Source organism: Phascolarctos cinereus, unplaced genomic scaffold, assembly GCF_003287225.1.
Source record: "Phascolarctos cinereus isolate Bilbo 61053 unplaced genomic scaffold, phaCin_HiC Scaffold_4;HRSCAF=312, whole genome shotgun sequence".
NCBI lineage: Eukaryota > Metazoa > Chordata > Mammalia > Diprotodontia > Phascolarctidae > Phascolarctos > Phascolarctos cinereus.
Window position 1 is genome coordinate 585,902,763 of NW_027555847.1, and position 22,546 is coordinate 585,925,308.

The 22,546-nt window shown below is 39.2% G+C and overlaps 1 protein-coding gene across 1 annotated transcript in view; it reads right to left on the reverse strand.

Moving 5' to 3' along the window:
* The window catches only part of CDH17 (cadherin 17), a 31,001-nt gene that overhangs the window by 2,662 nt on the left and 5,793 nt on the right, over positions 1-22,546 (reverse strand). Inside the window, 8 exon segments of the mRNA XM_078151952.1 lie at positions 4,442-4,558; positions 5,169-5,285; positions 6,788-7,027; positions 10,739-10,869; positions 13,418-13,662; positions 18,246-18,437; positions 20,517-20,593; positions 21,369-21,584. Of these exon segments, the coding sequence (XP_078008078.1) occupies positions 4,442-4,558; positions 5,169-5,285; positions 6,788-7,027; positions 10,739-10,869; positions 13,418-13,662; positions 18,246-18,437; positions 20,517-20,593; positions 21,369-21,584 (1,335 nt within the window).

Genomic DNA, 22,546 nt, shown 5'->3' on the forward strand with positions numbered 1-22,546 from the left:
CCACACATTTAACATCTCTGTTGAGAGTTACTTAGAGCACTGAGAGGTTAAAAGGTTTATCCAGGGTCATAGAGCCAGTAAGGGTCAGAGATAAGACTTGAACCCAGGCTCCTGACTTCAAGGTAGGCTCTCTATCCAATAGACCATCCTGCCTTTTTATAATATGATGAACCATTCGTATTAAATAAACATGGGTTTTAATGAGGAAAAAATAGCTTAAGGAATGGAAGTTTTGGGATCCTGGGCTTGTTCTAGGGGCTGTTGCAGCCATTAGCTGCTCAGCGCCATCAAGTGCATTGCACATCTGGTGGTTTGAATGGCAAAGAATTAGACTTGGGGAAGACACAGTGGTTTGAAATATTTTCCCGAGTTTGAACTGTAGGCACATCATGCTTCCTTCAGTTCTTGACTCTGACAACTGAAGGGAAGTTGTGTTTTATCCTTCTTTTATTCTCATATATTATGTGTTTTTTAAACTGTAATTATTGATGTGGCTTTAGTTGGATTTTATGATTCATGAGTGCTTATTTCATTTTTAAAAAAAGAAAAAAACTCTTGAACCTGCTTTTTGTTGTTGTTTTTTCAGTCACATCCTACTCTTCATGACTCCATTTGGGATTTTCTTGGCAAAGATTCTAGAGCGATTTGCCATTTCTGCCTCCAGATCATTTGACAAGTGAAGAAATGGAGGCAAGGAAGGTTAAGTGACTTACCCAGGGTCACACAGCTAGTAAGTGTCTGAAGCTAGATTTGAACTCAGGAAGAGAGTCTTCCTGATGTCAGACCCAGTGCTCTATCCACTGCACCACCTAGCTGCCCTTGAACCTTTTAGACTAAGCCAGGGGATGGGGAACCTGAAGCCTCGAAGCCACATGTGACCTTCTAGGTCCTTGGATGCAGCCTTTTGACTAAGCCTAAGTTTTACAAAATAAATCCTTTTATCAAGGGGATTTGTTCTGTGAAGGTTGGATTCTATCAAAGGGACTCACGTAAGGACCTAGAGGGCCATATGTGGCCTTGAGGCCACAGGTTCCCCACCCCTATCTAAGGCAATGATTGTAGCTAGCATTACATAGTATTTTAAGGTTTGCAAAGCCCTTCTCATGTGTTATTTTATTTGAGGGTCCTAAGAACTATGTGAGGTAGGCGCTATTAGTATTCTCATTTTGCAGAAGATGAAACTGAGGCTCAGAGAGGGTAACTGACTTGCTCAGGACTCAGGGAAATCAAGTGATTTGCTCAAGATCACCCAACTGGTAAGTCCTTTGAGGCAGAATTCAATCTCAGTCTTCCCAACTCCAAAGTTCAGTGCTCTGTTCGTTGTACCACCTACTTGCCAAATTTAGGCTCCAGGTATGGTAACATGGTTTCTCTGCTCAAAGAGTTTAGAGTCTAATTGGTGAAATAAAACAGATGCAATTACCAGATGAGAAGTTTGAAATTGATGTCACTTGTAATAGGGAGCTTCTTGATGCAATGATAACAGTTCTAAGGAGAACAGTCTGACAAGGACAGAGGGTTTCTATGAGAAACGAGTGTTTTCTTGGGAGAAATGGCATTTATTATGTGGTTGGAAGGTAAGGTAAGGTGGGATCCCCTTATGTAGGGTCTTACAGAAAAGCAGAATGAACTGCTTGGACTTGATGCCATCATTAATAAGTAGCTGTTATAGATCATTGAGCAGAAGAGAGACAGCATGATGTGACAGAGGAATAGCGAATCATAATGGCTAGAGGGTGAACCTTTGGGTCAGAGGGTCAATAAATATAAGTACATACTAGATGTTGGGCACTTGTTAAGAACTTGGAGATTCAAAGAGAAGAATAAACATTCCTTCCCCTCAAGGAGCTCATAGTCTAATTGGGGAGACAGCATGTAAACCAGTATGTAAAAAACAAAGAGATGCATGTAGCATTAAGTTGAAGACAAAGTCCTGCCTATGTGATTCTATATGTCATTTAATCTCTTAGTACCCCAGGAAACTCTCTAAGAATACAGTTTACACAAGTTGCCAATCTGTAACAGTGAAGGGAGTTTCCATGCTCTCTACCAGTAAAATCAGAGGTCCAGATCCTCAACACTATTTATAAAGTGAAGAATGTATGGATTGCAAGGAGAGAAATAGAAATACTGATTAGTATTCTGTTGCAGAAACCTAAGCCCCTCTTCTTCTCTATAATCACTTTGAAAGGAATAAATCTGAGATTTTACCAAATCCATATCTAAATCAGTACCTGCATTTCCTAGAATATCTGTTTTATCTGGCTTACATTCAGAGAAAGATTATTCTTCTCCAGGCTTTAATTTACCTAACTTTAAAAAGGAACTGCTAAAACATCATTTAGCTATCTACGAAAAACTTCTGGGAACCAGGGAACCTGTAAAAGAATTAAAATAGTAGGACCTGTCATCTACTATGAAAAATAAGCTCAAAAAGGGTTCTTTAGGAAATATAACAGAGCTTATCTGAGACAATATAGAGTTTGGGGGGTCCACAACCTTGGAAGAAGACCAAGAAAAGATGTATAATTCCTCTCTTCTCTAAACAACAATAAAATCTAATAATCAACAAATATTTGCTCAGCAGCTATTATGTGCCAGGTACTGACTGAGGATACAACCACCCTCATAGAGGGAATTACCCAAGAGACACTGGCATTTCCATGGGGCAGCTGAATATTCTAACAGTGGTAATATGACTACTGCCTGTACCATCTGCTTCTATTCTGGAAGCTTTACTTGATACTAGACATCAAAGTGCTGTCTCTTTGTTTTATGAAACTGCTTTATGCCACATCAAGCATTTTTAAAGTACCTGCTATATGCCAAGCATAGTTCTAGGAGCTGGGGATATAATGAAAAAAGTAGTCCTTGCCCTCAAGGAACTTATATTCTATGAAGGAAGACAACATGGATATATATGTATACATCTGTACCTGTAGGGCATCTAGGTGGTACAGTGGATAGAGTGCCAGGCCTGGAGTCAGAAAAATTCCTCTTCCTGAATTCAAATCTGGCCCCAGGCACTTACTAGCTGTGTGACCCTGGGCAAGTTACTGAACCTGTTTGCCTCAGTTTCCTCATCTGTCAAATGAACTGGAGAAGGAAATGGCAAACCATTCCAGTATCTTTGCCAAGAAAACCCCAAAAGGGACCACAAGAGTTGGACACAACTGAAAAACAACAACAACAACAACAAACTAACATATATGTGTTTATACACATATGTACACACACATAGAATATGCAGAAAAATATATAGTGTTTTGGAGAGGGAAGACACAAGCAACAGGAAGTATCAGGAGAAAGGCTTCATGTACTCTTGAAGAAAACAAGGAATTCTAAAAGATGGAAATAAGAAGGAAATACATTACAGGTATGGAGAATGGATGGTGGTAAGGTACAGAGATGGGAGATGGATTGTCATGTATAAGGAGTCTAGCCCATTTGGCTAGACTTTAGAATACGGGAAGAGGAGTAATTAAAATGAGGCTAGAAAGTTAAGTGGGAACCAGGTTGTGAAAGGCTTTAAAAAGAGAGGTGTTTATATTTTATCCTAGAGATGATAGGGAACCACTGCAGTTTATTGAGTAGGGAAGTGATATGGTCAGACCTATGTTTAAGAAAAAAAACACTTTAGCCACTGTGCGGAGGATGAATTGGAGTGGAAAGAGATTTGAGGCAAGGAGACCAATTAGGAAGCCATTGAGGAATTAGGAATCCCAGGTGAGAGGTAACAAGTGCCTTGAATAAGACGATATGAGTAGTGACTAGTGAGAAGACCTTGGATACAAGAGATGTGGAAACAGAAATGTCAAGGTAAGACAAATGACTGGCCGTGAAGAGTGAGGGAGCATGTGCAGTTAAGGATAATGCCAAGGTTATGAACCTGGGAGACTAGAAGGCTAGCCTTGCCCTGGTCAGAAATAGTGAAGTTTGGAAAATGGTGGATTGGGCAAGGTGGGAAGAAAGCAAATTCTGTTTGGAACATATTGAGTTTATCTGCCACCAGAAGGTAATAAGCTAGGTACTATGACCCACGTCAATGTAAGGCATCATGGCTCAGTATTCTGAAAGAGCATTAGCCTTAGGGTCAAAAGACCTGGGTTCGAATGTCACCACATATTCATTGCGTGATCTTGGTCAATTGGTTCAACTTCTTCCAGCCTCAGTTTCCTCATATGTAAAATGGGGATAACAATATATTCCAGACACACACAATGCACAAGATTGTTTGGGAGATGGAATGAGATAACATAATAAGATGTGACATAAACTTTAGCTGCTATTATTACTAACATGCCTTATGCATGACAATTAGCCAAAGCTTTATCTTTCCTATTGCTCTAGTTGCTACCACCATAGCTAATGGAATATAGGTCTAGATGTCAGTTCAAGTCACCCCTGCTTCTTAGACTAAGGACTAAGACTGGACACTCACCAACGATCAAAAAAACAGTTAGGAATATGCCAATTGCCATGCCTGTTGTGGGTAACCCAGGAAGAGAATCCACTGGCTGGAAGCACCATCCATCAGTAGCACACTTGCACATAGTGACTGAAAAGCAAATCAAATGTTATTTAGAAAGAGTTCACCTTATCTGTTCCTCTATCCCACAAAGGTACTACTTTTGTTCATTTCTGTCCTGACCTGAGGATTCCATGGAGTAGAGAACACCCAATGAAGAAAGTCTATTCATCAATGTAGATCTAGAACTACTAAGTAACTTATGGTCATAGGGAGTTGCCTGGGGCATTCAGAGGTTAATCAACTCACCCAGAGTCTAACAGTCCACACCTGTTAGAGGCATGTCTCCAACTCAGGACTTTCTGTCTCTGAGGTCAGTTCTCTTATCTCCTGCACCATATCATGCCCAAGTACCTTCTCTCCCCTCCTTTGCTTTTCAGCTTCCTTTTGCATGTTGTCTTCCCCTTTAGACCACTGGTCTGTAAGCTTCTTGAGGGTAAGAACTGTCTTTTGCCTTTCTTTGTATCCCCAGCTCTCAGCCTAGTGCCTACCACCTAGCAGGTGCTTAATAAATATTTATTGACTGACTAATTCTATAAAAGAGAAATGAAGACAGAGTAGACACAGCTCCCAGGCAGCTATTCCTAACCAGTAAACATTACCCCAAAATGTTAAAAAAAAAAACTGAGATATAACTCACCTGGGAAAGAGACAGTGTTTTCTAAAGGTGGTATTCCCCTATCATTTATTTTAACTGAAACTTCGTACACCTTCTCTTCGAAATTTGTGTGTTTCATGGAAAGTTTAGCATGGGTGCCTGTCAAAGGGGGCAGATTAGACAAAGATTTAAATGAAGAAATACCTTAAACTCTCTCTGTTCTGGGAACACTTCTCCCACCTTTGAAGTAGGATCCAAATCAGTGAACAACCTGATCAGGGGATGTGGTTTCAAAGTCTTTTGCAGCTTTGCTTGTATACTGAGGATGTAAGTGGTCACACATGTAATGGGAGTTAGATTATCCAAAGCAGAAAGGGAAATGTTACCCCTATATTCTCATGGTCAGAAAATGACTAAAGCACTTCACTGTTAACACTATCCTTCTATTTAAGATCATAGATCTAGAATTAGAAGGAATCTTAGGGTTCTTAACTCTTTAAACCCCTTTGGCAACATGGTAGAGCCTATGGATGCCTTTCCAGAATAATGTTTTTAAATGCATTAATTTAATGCATTAATTAAATTAATTTTATTATTGATAATTCAAACATTATATAATCAAATGTGTTGATTAAATATCATTAATTGTATGATTGTATAATAATTATACTATAAAATACTAACAATAGCTTGAAGTTATTAAAATTTAATAGACTAAGACTGCACTAAGACTTTGGGCATTCCTTGTATATAGGATTACAAAGGAAACTAATTTCACTGAAAAAGTTATGAAAATACTTTAAAGAAAAAACCACCTCACAGACCTCAGGTTAAGAAACCCTCATAGTTCAACCCGATCACCTTTTTTTTTAAGTATGCTACAGAAGTTAAGTAACACAGGTATTGAGTATCAGAGACAGGATTTGAATCCAAGATCTCTGATCCCAAACACAGTGCTCTTTCCACTGTGCCACAAAGCCCCTCTCCTAGAATAGATCAAGCATAAATGTACATCTCTAGTTTCTCTTTTTAATCTTTTCTCTTTATATTATTTAATAAAATTAACAGGTTTCCAAAAGTCATACTTGCTACTTAGAGCTATCTTGATGTAATGGCAACTCACTTCCCATTCTTTCCCTTTAGTTTGTCTGCCTAGAATTTTTGAATGTCTCTAGAAGTACTCTACCTTGACTCACAGATATGGCATAGAAAACAGCCAATGTGCTACATGGAAAAGCTCACTGAGTGGAAATATTCAGAAATGAATGATTTAAAACAAAAGGTATCAATAAAGATAAGGTAAAGTTTTAGCGAATAGTCAATGAAAATGATTTTCACAACTACCAACCTCCAATCTAACTGTAGTCAATGATGCGATGCTATTCTGTGAGCTCATTTCACTCTTTATCCAAGGTCAAGAAAGTTACATATGTAAGAATATCTTTTGTCTCAAAAATTCTTCATTTTTCTAACATTCAAGGCATTCTCCTGGTGGGAGCTTGTTGATTTAAGTTCAAAACAACCTAACATCCCATCAGCAGGCAGAAAGTGAGTCTTAATTGATTTCTACAAGCTTGCAAAAACCCAATCAAATGTTTCACCAAGTTCTAAATGCAGTCCATAAACTAGGTCTCCTTATCAGTGGAATTTTGACAACTCACCATTGATTTTGGAAAGTTCCCAATCATTCTGCAACCCATCATTCCCAAGGGAGAAATCAAACTGTGGACCCCAAGGTGGTTGCTGGTCATCATCAGTGGCTTGAAAAATGACACTTCCCAGTGCAGTAAGTGGATGGCAGAAGAAGAAGCCAGTATAGTCTTTCTTTAGCCGAGGAGGGTTGTCATTCACATCCAGGAGGGTTAATTGGAAATATGCTGATGAAGTCAGATAGGATCCACCTACAGAAATGAAGAACATTTGCAGTCAATGTGATATTTCTACATTTTCCCTCATGACAAAAATGAATGAATAAGTGAATGAATGAAGGCTCCTTCCTTTCTAAAAAATTGACCACAGTTATTTTTTTTCTGCTTATTTTTCTACCTGATGTCTGCCTGATTCTAGTGGAGTAAGCCTAGATTTCTTATACTTCTCCATTGCCCCATCACTCAGCATAGTATGTGGCACACCGTAATTCAACAAATGTGTATTGGCCTCCCTGCTGGATTTCCCTACCTTTGTTCTGTTGTTCCTTGTCTATACTTTACCTTCACAACTACAATCAGCTGACCATGTTGTTTGAATGCCAAACATATGCTTGCCTAAAGATTACTTTATGGAGAAATCAGACAGGGCAAGCACTCGCATGATGGTCAGAAGAAGTAATACAAGAACTTTGGAACTGATTGTGTGACACAGGAGACACTGGCATAGGCTCACCCAGCATGGCATGGCCTCATCAGAGAAGGGGCTGTGTTTTATGAGCAAAGAAGAATTGACATAGCTCAAAAGAAATATGAGATGTGCAAATTTAGAGAACCCACTCCAAATGTTCACATGGATTATTTGTGCCCAACCTATGGTAGAGCATTCCGAGCTTGTATGGGTCTGATCAGCCACAGTTGTTGGCATTGTAACTTGATTCTAGCATAGTGATGCCATTTTGGTCCTCTTGGAGAACGAAGGACAGCAACCAAGCAAACACTCTACTTTAACAAAGACAACAATAACAACAAGATTTTCCTTATTCTTTTATTCTTATGCTCCTCTGAAGTGGCAAAGGCTGATATTAGCCATTTTTGACCGGATTTCTGAACCTTGGGTGAGATTCACAACACTTCCACCAATGGTAGCAATTAAAAATATGACCAAAGTTGAGTGTTAATCCCTATGTTGTGCTGTGGGTAGGTATAATAAACATTTGTGCCAATTTAGCTGTACCCTATAGACTTTAAATCATTAACTGAACTGTTCTTTGTATGTCGGGCGAAGGCAAAAAAGACCAACACATTGGATGAACCTTCTGTGATGAACCCATGGGAGGCCATGGACTAAGAGTTGCTCAGGTATGAATGAGTTGCAGTCTGATCAAAGTATGGAACTTCTGAAATAATGAGATCACAAAGCCATTTAAATATGTGAATAATCTCAACTTGTGAAATTCCAGCAAAATATCCACTTCATCTATTTATCTTGATAATCACTTAGAGCCCTCCCATTGCCTAACCAAAGCATAATGCTGTCTTGTGCTGCCTCTGGGTAGTGACCTCCCATTGTAGGAGATCTACAAGGAAAGGTTTGTTCAGCCCTTGTCATGAATGTTATAAAGGCGATTTATGATTTGGGGGGAAATGAGAGTAAATGTCTACTAAGGATCATTCTAACTTAAAGATACAATGGATTTCTGATTTAACCTAATGAACATTGTCTAATACCTCTGAGAGGATAAGGTGATTAGTATTTTCAGTAGCTAGACTGAGAGTTAGGATTCCTGATCTTTCTCTGTCTCTGTCTCTCTCTCACTCTCTCTTTCTCTCTCTGTCTCTCTCTCTATGTCTATTTCTCTCTCTCTCATCACCATTGTGCCATTGTGAAGTTTTGGAGTCACTGTTGATATGTAAGAAAAGGAGTCACTGGTGACTCACACCAAGCCTTTAAGAAGGAAGTTGTTGTGTAGTTCAATTTATCTTGAGCATTTGGGGCATCCCAGGCCCTCTGTAGCCACAGTTTTCATTCCCTTAAATATGTGCCTGCTTTATTTATTTTAACCTAAGATTCTTTTTGATCCCAAGGATGAGATGTGTGCAATGTGTTTATGTATTAGGAAGGGTAAAAAAAAGAAACAGCTTTCAAAATTTCTTGAAAATTCTTATTCCCCAATTATCTTTTTACCAATAATTCATTCAAAATTAGTTTGAGCTTCAAGGAAACATAACCTGAGGTTGAAATGAAGGAATAGACAGGTTGAATATATTGGAAAGTGTTTCTTTTAATGGTGATGAGCAATTCAAAGGGCTTTTTGTGTATGTGGTTTGTAGCAGGGGAAGGGAATTTTGCTCTATTGAAAGGTTTGAGGATAGTAGCAGGTTTTTGTTTGTTTGTTTTTTGGCTAGGCAATGGAATTAAATGACTTGCCCAGGGTCACACAACTAGTAAATGTTATGTGTCAGAGGCCATATTTGAACTCAGGTCCTCCTGACTCCAGGGCCAGTGCTCTATCCAGCTGCCCATGGTGGTGTTCTTGAAGGGTCCATTACTTTTCATGAGTATGAGGTCCATTTTTAGCATACATGTATGTTATGCCATTTACAACTTAGCTTATGCGAACTTTGACTCAGCTTGACTAATGTACTCTATATCTCACAGGCTCTTAGGTCTAGAATTAGAAGGGACCTTGGAGGTCTTTAATTCTAATCTTCTCATTTTACGGATAAGACTACTGACCCGAGAGATCAAGGGAACTGAGGCAGAAAATGTGGTTGGGTCCTTCTCTTGCTGCTAACATTTGATTGGGGGACAACAGTGGAATTTCCTCACAGTCTTTTCTTTTGTTCTTATTTCTCTTTCTTTCTGAAATATAGACATATTGGGTACCTCTTATACAATATATCAAAAAGAACCTTCAGGTTGAATTGTTGAAATTTTCATTTTCTTTTCAAATGTTTCGATGATAAAAGATTGAAGCCTCAGGAGATAGGGCAAAGGAATAAGGTGTTACTGAGGTTCAAATAAATCTACAATGGCATTCCTCAGCTGCCAAATGTGGTAGTCTCTGGAAGTGATATTGGTGGCAGATCATCCTTCCTCCTGAGAGAAACTCTAGGGCATGTCAAATATGATGAGGGGAAGAGAACGAGAGTAATATCACAGAGCCTAGCTAATCTCCACACGTGTTCCACCCTAGTGGGAGCATTTGCTGGGAGTACAGGTATTTCCAAAGCCACTCTCACTCTAGCAGGACCAAAAAAAAATACAGAGAGCCCCAGAAAGAGATGAGCCTAGACCAAAATTTTCTTTTTCTTTTTTTTTTTTAACTCCCTCCTCTCTCACTACACTAAGGTAGATCTGGGTTGAAGATAAAATAAGTACTTATATAATATTGGAATGGCTTCCCCTCAGATAGTTTTGATCCCTGGACATCTTCATACCCTCTTGCTATGCTCCAACTTCCAGCTTCTACCCAGCACTCAGCTCCTGCCTTGTGACCCTAGGCTTTTGATTAGTGACTATTTACTCTATCTAGCCCTAATCCACTTCCACCAAGATGCTCCATGGCTGGTCAACTTTATACTCTGCCAACAGATAATCTTCCCCTCACCTCCTTTGAACCTCTAGCTCTGAGAAAAGCAATCATTCCTAGAAAGGATATGTTAATCAACTTCCCTATGATTCTACTCACCAGACCTGTGACTTCCCTGACCAAAGCCACCTCTCTCTCCCTATTAGATTGTAAGCTCCTTGAGGACAGGGATTATCATGTTTCTTCGTATTTGCTTCCACAGTGGTTAGCTCAGTGCCTGGTATTTAAATAAGCATTTAATAAATACTTTTTCATTCATTCATGTTTAATCCAAATAGCTAATAAATTACTCTTTCTGCCTCTGTTGGCCCATTTTACCACTAGCTTTTTATCTATATCTGGAAAGCATTATTATATTTTAATTGCTCACCTTTCTCAGTGGCTATTACTTTCACTCGATAATTCTTTGCAGTTTCCCTATCCAAGTGTCCCATGGTAAAGATCTCACCAGTGACTCCATCAATTCTCAGCCAGCCTTGGGTGTCTTCACTCAGGGAGTAACTTCACAAAGGAAATGGAGTAAAAGAAACATTAAGTTACTTTATATAAAAGAAATTAATTTTTAAATGATACTATCATTTATATGTCATTTACTATTAAACTATTTACAATTTAAATAGAACTCTAACTAGGGCTAGGCAACTAGGACTTTGCCCAGGGTGCTGACTTTAGAGGGCATGACAGCACTGGCAGTCCCTGCAATGTATTGGAAAAAAAAAAAACAGAATGAAGCACCTAGTTAGCAATATTAAGGAGTTAAAATAGGAAGGTACAAGGTGGCCAGCTAGAGTGAGCTCCTCATCTCCTCCCTAAATCTCTACTCCTCACCCCCTCCATTCACCCCAGCAGTTGTCTTATGCCAATGTCCCAGAGTCTCTATTTCCTTCCCCCTTTCCTTCCCTCTCCTCTACTAAATGAAAGTAAACTTCGAGCTCCTGGAATAATTTCCATTACTTGCCCCAGGCCCCAAAGTCTACTTTAGACTCTGAATTTAAAGGCACATCATCTAACAATATCTCCAGATAACTGCTCACATTTTAAAATTGTTTTTATTTACAAGGTACTTTCTCCACAATGGTGTGAATGCAAATATCATAACCAATCCCCATTTTACAGATGAGGAAACACATTTAGACAAAGTCACGTGGCTATAAGTGTCCAAATCCCAGATCTTTGAACCCAGATCTTCTTGTTCTAAGCTCAGTGCTCATAACTTTACACCATGTATCCAAAAGGTCAAAATTGTTTACAGACATCATCCCCAATTACTAGAGATTTACCCAATTTGATTTTCTTATCAAAAAAGAATGTATGTATTTTCAATCCTTCCCTAACCCAACATACACACACACACACACACACACACACACACACACACAAACACACACATATACATATGATTCTATCAGTTCCCCAAAACATATATTTCAATTCTCCAAACATGCAATAAACAATTTCTTATTCCATTCTCTTCTCTTGATTCTCAGAATATCCTATGAGATTAGGCAGAGTGTGAATAAAGGAAATAATCTTCAAGGCCTTTCCCAAGTTTGGTGTTTTTGTTGTTGTGTTGTTTCAGTCATATCTGACTCTTTGTGACCTCATTTGGGGTTTTCTTGTCAGAGATGCTGGAGTAGTTTTCCATTTCCCTCTCCAGCTAATTTTACATAGGAGGAAACTGAGGCAGACAGGGTTTTCAGTGACTTGCCCAAGTTACACAGATAGTAAGTAAGTGCCTGAGACCAGACTTGAATTCATGAAGTTGAGTCTTGCTGACTCCAACTCCAGTGTGCCACCTAGCTTCCCTTTACCCCAGATTATCTTCCATGTATATGGTAATATTTAGGATCACTGGATTTCAAGCCAGGAGGAGCTTCAGCAATCATTCAATTCAAGCCTCTTATTTTATACATAAGGAAAGGGGAACCTTCTCATCTAAAAGAGTCTTTATCATCTAAAAAGCCAAAGCAAAGGGGCCGAGAGACATTTACTCTTTTAGGACACGGTGAAGAAAGATTGTTGTTAGTCTAAAATCTGTGGGAGGAACTTTTAGAAGTTCAGCCAAGGCAAAAATGCCTTCCAGAAGTCAGGAGGACCCAAACCTGGAGACAGGGTGAGAAACAGGTTCAAAAAGAGGTGGAAAATATTCACAACCTAGTCAAGATTAACTGGCAGATTCCAAGGCTGTTAACATCATTCCATCGTTACTACATTTGAGAAAGAAAACGCCTTTACAACAGGAATCCAGGATGAGAGAATGGGACAGTGAACATAACAAATCAAGAGACAGAGCCCGTGAACCCCAGGGCTTATTAGCAGAAGATAGGCCAGAGAATAGGAGCATCATAGAAGTTCCTTGGTACTACAGTCAGAAGCAATAAGCAATAATGGGAAGGCCACTTAGAAATTAGGACCTGGGTTTTAGAACCAGCCCTACCACTTCATACCCGAGTGATCTTGGGAAAGTGATTTAGCCAATGAGTTCTCATCTATATAACAGGGGCAATCATGCTCGCTAGATAGGAATAGTGTAAGGCATAAATGAGATCATCCGTGTGAAAATTCTATAAAAGTGTAAGCTACTATCTTATGCAGATATAATAAGTCAGAAATTACATGGCACCTTAAGATTTGTAAACTGCTTTACAAATATTATCTCATTTTTAATCTTCACAACAATCCTGGGAAATAGAGTCTCATATTATGAGGAATAATGAGGAAACTGAGACATTTTAAAGTGAAGTGATTTGTCCAGGGTTATCTGGCCAGTAATTTTATGAAGCCATATTTGAACTCAGATCTTCCTGATTGCAAGTCTAGCAATCTACTTTCTACATGATCTAGGTACCTGCTAGGTGATAAACAATCAGCTAATTTAATTTCCTTAAAAATGGATCAAACTAGTCACAGTATATCTGATCAGATCGAAAAGAATATGTTCTGCCTATTTATTTTGTGTGGGAAGACTTGTTCCTGTCCCAAACTGTTCTTTGGTCTCTTCCGCTAAAATGAATGAATGTGACCTAGAGTAAGGAGGGCTATTTGTTACCTTATTGCCTCTCCCTCGGGATCAGTGGCATTCACTGTAATCAATTTGTTGTTTATCTCAGCATCTTCAGATATTTGTGCTTCATACAATGCCTGGGAGAATAGAGGAGGCTCATTCACATCTGACACCCGAAGAATAAATCTTGCATAGGAGCTTGAATTGTACTGCACATTATCCACAAGTGGCTCGGGATTTTCAGCCTTGATCACAAGATAGTATATTGGCACTGTTTCAAAATCAAGAGGCTGTTGGGAAACAAGCAACAAAAAAAAAGTTAATTCATATTTTCTGCCAGTTGACTACCCTTAGAAAGATTCGTAATCTCCTTGCTCCCTTCAAAAATATCACACAACAGTATACTTATCATATAAGATTCTCAAGTTATTCGGGGATTCATTTCCTTAGGACACTACTTAATAAGCAGGAACCGTGTCATGTCATTTCTGAGAACTCATGAGGGACTGTTGAGGAGATGAAAAATGGGAAAAGTTCATTGATAGTATACCATGTCCCACTGTAACAATCAGGATTGGTCACATCATGCTTACTTAAAAAAAAAAACACCACCTATATTAAGAGGTACTCACAGTGAACTTCAGGGACCTATAATTTCATGGACATAGGTATACCCCCTACCAACACAGATTGCAACCCCTCTATACATTGGTTAGATGGTCTTTTGGAGTTGCCAAAAAATTCATGACCCTGCATCTCTCTGAACTTAGCTAGCCTTGCCATTGGATGGCCCCTCTACAGTTCATCTCTACGGCAGTAATGGAAACCTTTACAACTTATTAGGACCTAGTAGAGATTGTGTTTTGTTGAAATAACCTTTGAGAACCTAGGGTTGGAAGAGAACTTAGAGGTCACCCAATTTAAGCCTCTCATTTTATAGATGAGGAAACTGAGGTAAAGAAGCCACAATTAACTTTTTAAATTATTTTAAAGGGAAAATGAAGTCCATGAAACAAAGTTCTAATTTAATAAGATTTAATTACCAGCATTCAAGTCAAGAGACAGTAAGTCATGGTGGATAGGGTTCTGGGCTTGGCTTCCTGCACATACTGGCTGTGTGACCGAAAGCAAGTGTAGCTGCCATACCAGTACTTCTCTCTTGGTAATGAAATCACAGGTCCTTTTTGCCTTTCTGTCTCTGAACCACTCTGTCAAAGGTTGCCAATTAAAGTACTTTGAATTTCTTTTGGGATCAAATAGAGAAGATAGTGGGTACAGGTCCACATGTGAAAACAATGTGGCAAATCATAAAATTTGTATTTGAGACTTATCAGAGTAGGAGAAACTCTGGTAAGGGTTACATGACCTATGATTTGTGTTTTTAAAACAGAAAAAAAAAACACCAGTCCTGGAATGGATGAACTTGTCAGCTTAACTTGCACACCTGGAAAAATTCTGGAACAAGTCACATACACACGTAACACAAAACACATTGGAGTTTGAGAGGTTAAGGCACCAAGGGACAATCAGCATGACTTTGTGAAGAACAGGCCTGGGCAAGGCGGCCTAGAGAGACAATCTATCCTGACCTTGTAGGAAGACTTTGTTTTCAGTTCTGCGTAAAAAGCAAAATTATGGTCTTGTTCCTGCCCTGAACCCAGGTGTTTGAAAGGCCAATTCAGTCATTATAATTAATGGCCCAGAGTCACCTGAGGTGTGACAAACAATGTCCTCCAGGAATTTGCTCTGATTCTGGTACTCTGCCATTTGTCAACCTTTTCCCACGATTGAGAAGTGACAAAATGAAAAGCATGATCACTGCTTTTATAGACATAGCTGGCTGAAAATAGGCAGGCACTGGACTGAAAGACCTCTCAAATCTCATCCAAAAATTGCTTTTAGGGGCACATAGGTGGTGCAGTGGATAGAGCACCGGCCCTGGATTTAGGAGGACCTAAGTTCAAATCCAGCCTCAGACACATAATACTTACTAGCTGTGTGACCCTGGGCAAGTCACTTAACCCCATTGCCTAACCAAAACAAAAAACAAAAAAAAATTGCTTTTAAAAAAATTTCACCCAACTTTAAAATCCCACGATCCTAAGAAATACAATGAAAACTCAAAAGGAATCAAATATATTGGAAAAATGATTACTGATAATTATTATAATAATAATTGCAACACATTTATGTTTCACTTTAAAATTTTATGAGCTTCACCACCTGTAGGAAACCTATCCTGATCTCTCAGTGGCTAGTGCCTCTTCTCCAAAATTATTTCTTTCTTTTTTTTTTGAGGCAATTGGGGTTAGGTGAGCTGCCCAGAGTCCCACGGGTTGAGAGTGTTATGTGTCAGAGGCTGGATTTGAACTCAGGTCCTCCTGACTCCAGGGCCAGTACTTTATCCACTGTGCCACCTAGCTGCCCCCAAAATTATTTCTTTTCTAGTAAGTATTTTGTATTTGGTTATCTGAACATGTTTTTCCCATCTACCCCACCCACTCCCATAGAATGTAAGCTCCTTGAGGTCAGGGACTATTTTGTTGTGGTTTTCTTCATATTTTCAGCACCTAGCAGAGTGCCTGGCTCATAGTGGGTGTTTGTTGTTGTTGTTCAGTTGTTTCAGTTTTGTCTGGTTCTTCATGATGCCATTTGGGGTTTTCTTGGCAGAGATACTAGAGTGGTTTGCTATTTCCATTTCCAGTTCATTTTACAGATGAGTAAACTGAGACAAACAGGGTTCAGTGACTTGCCCAGGGTCACACAGCTAGTAAGTGTCTGAGCCCAAATTTGAAATTCAGGTCTTCCCAACTCCAGGTCTGGAGCTCTATCCACTGTACCACTTAGCTGCCCCATTGAATGAATGAGTGAAAGCCCAAAGCATAATATAACCTGTGAAATAGGCAATTATTGTTCCCACTTTACTAATGGGGAAATTGAACATTATTATCACCTCCATTTAGGTGAGGAAATTGAGTTTTCAGAGAGGTTAAGCAATCTGTTATTAGCTAATAAGTATAGAAACTAAATGCATCATTCTGTACCACACACTGCATCCTGATATGGCCTTATTGATAGTTCTGCAGGTTTAGTGGGAGAGGGAAATTTCAAGAGGTTTGTGGGCAAACTCACAAGGATCATAACATCTTCCTGCTCCTGATGCCTATTCGGTAAGCCCCCTGGCTCTCAGTGGATTGATGATTTCTAGTACTGTCATCTTTTTTCTGTATTGGTTGGTTGGTGGAGTATATGAGGTGTTCACACTTCTGGTGGTGTGAGGGCTTGCCAGTCCTTTGCAGGGCTGCTCATCCACCTTTGTTGTCTACCTGATTCACTCAACTCTGACCTGTGGCTTTAAGAAGCTGTAGCATGCACAATAGCCACACCCTGGTAAACTATCTCACTAAACCAGGTTGGATGAATTAGGAGGATGTCTACCCCAAGCATGTGAAAATTTCCCCAGTGGAAGGGGTGGATGAGAACAGTTTGTTCTATTGGCCACGAAGGTGACTGAAGCAGGCGCTGTGGAGCGCTTAAAGCTTGGTTAGACATCAAAGATGCCAAGATCATCTTTTGCATCCTAGGCCACTGTCAGACATCTTGACTTTTGTCCTGCCACTGGATGTCTATGATTCTGGAAGAAAGAGTGAGGTTGACAACCTTGTGCAACTCTGCCTCGCTTAAATCCAATTCACATGCAAGTCAAGACATCGCCCATGATGTCATTGGTCTTCTTCGAAAACAAGGGACAAACAACAACAGTAATTTTGCAGATGAGGAAACAAAATTCAAGAGAAGTCAGGAGACTTGTTTATCACAACAGTGACAGCAACTATAGAAAGTCCATAGTTCTGATCAAGCTTGCTAACTATGGTGCTGAAAGGGTTGGCTCATTAGTCATCCCAGTGCCTGGGCCTTGTGGCAGCACAAGAAGACTTCTCAAAAGAACAGTCCACCAATGAGTGGTTATTGCTTTGGGAACTAGCAACCCACTCTTGGTGTGCACTGCGTCTCTGGACCAGTTGACTGAAAATAAATATAGGATTTAGGTCACTGAGGCTTCCTATCCCTTTAGTGTCTAGGAGCCTGGCCCTCATTCCTGGTTTTCTGAATTGTATGTCTCAATTTGGATCGTTGTCACTGGTCCAATATAGTTATGTCATGTCTTCTGTATGCCCTGAAGAATAAGGTTACCTTGTGGGGTTCTGCCAATTTACAGATACTTTAACAAAGGCAATCAGAACTTGGTCCTTGACTATCTGATCCCCTGGTAGATCAGTGGCTTACAATGAGAGTTGACCATCAGGCTAGTCTATCCTGTCTTGGAGAGAATGTTCTGAAATTTCCCCTTAGCTACCAGCATTCTTCAGCTAGTTAGAGAAGTCATACCCAGAACTAATGGTAAGGCCTATCCTTTTTCATGCATAGCACTGCAGACAACATCTAAATTTGGATTCTGTGGACACTACTATGCACACACTTAAAATTATTCATATCTGCATTCAGACTTTGCAATACTGATTTGCAATGAAGACATCCCCATGATGCAGGTCTTCTGTGAATCACAGTTCTTCACAATCACAACTCACGTATCTAGTACCATAAGATCTGTAATACACTGTAGCAAAGGTAGGCTACGCAAGTATTAATATCCCTATTTGAAAGATGAGGAAACTGAGGCTCAGAGAAGGTAAGTAATTTGGATTTGGTCGTATGTGATCACATACCGTGAACTGTAAACTCTGTGAACTCAGGCCTGCTAAAGCCAAATCCTCCATTCTTCACATGACACTATATTTCCTCTTAGTACAATAAACAAATGGACCTATTTAGTCATAAACAACAATGGATCTTGTTAAAATGGGTCATTCACCTTATCTATCTTGACATATCCTGCATTAGTCAAGGGATCAGTGTCGATCACAAATTTTCTATCAGGGTCCCCCTCGACAATATTATACAGGATTTTGGAGCTCCCAGTAAATGGTTCATCCCCATCTGTAGCCTGGATGGTGAGAATTGTTGTTCCAACAGCAACACTTTCATCAATAGTCAGATTGCCATACTAGATGAAAAAGAAAGACAAAGATATAAGAATGCTCATAGTAAACATGAGAGAAGATACTATATTCATTCACTAATTCAGTCATTCCACAACCATTTATTATGCACCAAATTTTACACAGCAGTGTCCTAGGTCCTGGGAGAAACAGAAATATGATTGATATGATCACAATATATATAGAGCTTACACTCTGTTAGGGGAAATATAGTACATCAATGAATATGTAACAACTCTGCAGTAACTATGAAGCAAACAATACTATAGGTTCATGAGAGAAACAAAGTGCTAGCTGTGATATAAGTTAGGAAGGAAGTATCATTTCTGACAGGGAGGATCAGGAATGAGATATTATTTGAGCTGGGTTGGGTAGGGTTTCAATCGGCAGAGATGGTGATGGAGAATTCTAGACATAGAGAACAGCAAGAGCAAAGGCCCAAAAAGCATAAAAATATCAGGTGATGGGGAGTTCAGTTTAGCTGAAGTTTGGATTATAACAAGTCTACTAATTCCCAAGTGAAAAACTTGCCTCACTAGTTTCAGAAGACAAGAAACATAACTGATGGTAAGGTAGAACAATAAAAATAAAAATGCTACATATCCAGTCTAAGAATCTCAATCCAAATCCTAGGTCTGTCATTTGCTAGAAAAAGGAACAAAGAACTCAAATGGTTGGACACTCAATGAGACTGAAAGTTCTATTTATTTTGTATTTGTATATCCTCTGTGCCTAGTCTACAATCAACTCTGTTATATCTCTAAACACTCCCAAACTTCTCAAAAACTTAAAACTACTTTTAGTTATTAATAAGTTGAATTGTTTGATTGATCTTCCAGTCATTTATTAAAGAATTATGTTCAAATATAACCCCAGAATCTAGCCAAATGAGCTCCTAAACAGTTTTCTTAAGTAATGTTTCAACAATTCATTTCAATGAAATGTTGAATAAAACCACTAGCGAGTTTCAAATCTACTAACAATAAAAATGATCATCTATATTTTTCTAGAAGCATTAAATTTGTTTTCCCTTCTTTGTTTTATGGATAGTTTATTTTATCTTAAGCCATAAGATTATTGTTTTCCTTTATTTTTTCCTCTCTCCTATAATTGTTGTTGGCAAAAGGGCTTAAACTGCCAATGTTCTATAGGAAGAATTATTTTTTTACCACAATTTACAGTGATTCTCAAAGCCAAATGCACTTATTTACCATTGTATAGATGCTATTCTTGCAATCAAGGTCTCTAAAAGATCAATCAATTCAATCAAGACTATTCCACTTATTTTAATTTGCATTAAACATGCTTGTTCAAAACATGTTGACAAATTACATATTTCAATATACACCAAAAATCTATAACAAACTTCAAGTGATTATTCTTGTCCTTTAATTATGGTAGATTTTTGTATTATCAAGTAGTCTGTGCAATAACTGGATCAAAATTCTAGTATAGTGACTAGAATCTTTCCTTGCGTGACACAATAGTATTTAGCAGAATGGGATTCTACTTGAATGTATTTGAGTTTAGTTCAGTTTAGTTTTTTAGGACTAAGTTTCCCCATCTCCACTAGGCTGGAATTAGAAGGCCCAATGCCATTGGAATTTTGATCTGCTGTTTCTAACTTGAGTTGGTTTACCTCTCTCCAGATGACCTGGTAGTTCCCCACTCCTGGGGGCTCATCATATTGATGCTAAACTTAGTGCAGATGCCCAATAGTCATTGCCCACTACCATTCACAGCTCTTGAACTGAAGAGATTTTCTAGCCTCAACCTCTCCAACAGCTGGGATTAAAAGGATGTACCACCATGCCCGGTTTGAGCTTGTACTTGTACTGTTTATCAAAAAAGAATGATCACTAGATTTTTCCACTGAAAGGAATGCATGTATTCCTGATGTTTTTACTACAGTTCGCCTCTATATCTGGGTTCTCTCTCGTGTGTGTGTGTGTGTGTGTGTGTGTGTGTGTGTGTGTGTGTGTGTGCATGTGTGTGTGGCTTCAGAATGTTTCTTCATGCCACATTTTGTTCCAAAAATCATTGTCAGCCAGTAAGGAAAAAGATAGGGTCCAGCAAATACTCACATCATTTTTTTCAAAAATGGGGATTTGATCATTGATATCAATAATGTTTATTGTCACGTTACAGATTGTCTTGAAAGCTGAAAATCAAACAAAGCAATGTCAACTAAAACCTCTGCTGAAAATCCCTTTGCCCAAATCATTAAGGAACATCCAGACTGCAAAGGTACAGAAACTAACAGAACTCCACTGCCAACAGGCATTCAGGTGGCCTGTCTTACCCTTACTTATTTTGTGTTCCTCTGGTGTCTAGCACACTGTTAACTTTCTGTAAGTTCTCTTTAAATGCAAAAGTGTTTGGGGTGATTGACAAACTGATTGGCTCTCAGGTTTTCTGAATGTTGGGCATAGTCAGAACAGATTCCACTCAATACCTGGGGGAGGTCTATAATAAATACACATTTCCCATTTATACAATTTGAATTTAATGGCATAAGGAGGAGAATTGGATTCAGGAAATGGTGAGACAGCAGTAGTAAACATAGAGAGGAGAACCCTCTTCTTGTTTATGCTGAGGAGAGAAGAATTTCTCTGCTGCTATATTTAAGCCAGGGAATTCTCCACTAAAGTTTGGTACTGGTCTGCAAAAAGAGAATAGGTCAGCAAAGAGAAGCCTAACTTTCCTCTTTCTTCACAAAGGAAGGACTTCCTACACCAGAAGGGGAAGTGATTGACTTTTTGCTCACGTTCTCTCCTGGGCCCTGAGGATAGCATTTATGTTGTGAGCCCTTCAGTGATTAAAAAAAAAGTCACAGAGCAAATGTGACAAGGAATACAAACCAACCCCAACCAGAAGTCAACACAGGAAACACCCTCTGAATTCTCTTCTGGATTTATGGGTCAGAAGGCACTAACCTAGATCTGCCACTTGCACTTTCAGATGATACTGAGGTTGGTCTTGCTTTTTTAAGGATCCTTTAGCTAACTGGATAATTCCATCAACATTTTGAATATAGAAGAGACCATCACTTGGAAGCAAGGGACTCTGTTCCACAATTGAATAATATAAAAAACTGTTAACGGTGTCTTTCTGATCCATGTCATAGGCCTGGAAAACTCCAATATTGCTGCCTGTGGAGAAGAAAAGATGGAATGAGTCAGTTGGAGTGTCTCTTGGGCAGAAAACCAATCTACTTTACCTATAAAAATGCTGGATACCAAAGAAAATGTGAAACTGAGTTGAACCAATATGTATTTGAAAAATATTGAAAATTAGCTTGGGACTTCCAAATCAAGTGACCAACAAGATGGAAGATTAGACATTTTCTCTAATCCTCTCATACCTCCACAAAATAGGAATTTGCAACAGAAATAAATCAACTTCAAGCGGTTGCCATAGTCAAGGACACTAAGAAAAAACAAGGTAAAAATTCAATGAATTAACAGCAGAGAAGGCATGAGACATTAGGGATTATGTCCTAACCCCTAATGAGGACTGACTCAGCACTTCTTTCCCCACTTTCCACCACAATCCCAGCAGGAAGTCCACACAAGCTGATCCACAGCAGGATTCAACTCTATACCCTGTTCCGTCCCAGATGCAGATTCCCAGGGCCTCAGAGAGCCAAACTTTAAGTGGCAAAAATTTTCTCAGGCTGTGATAGCCCCAGTGGTAACATTCTGTGCTGCAACAGAGCTCATCCTGAATGGAAGAAGAGAGGGAACAAGGCAGGGTATGTGTCCAATCTTATAATAAAACACAATTCTACGTGCTGACTCACACCTCTAGTGCCATAGAGATCTAAATTCCAAATGGTAGAAATTTTCTCAGGCTGTAATAGTGCATGAAAGTGATCGGCATCATTGGGTCAAAGAATAAAAGGAATCGGGGTAGAATACATGGGAGGGAGAGGGAAAAAGGCTGTGTGACATTCCACTAAACCTGACAGAAAGAGCCCAGCATTCAGCTGGGGCCAGTTTGGTCACTCCAGAAGTTATTTGGAGCAGAGACCTAGGCTACTGAACTGTGAACCAGTGTGCAAGGAGGCTGAGATGCTTTGAGATCCAGCCTCTAGGGAAACTGCCACAAGAGG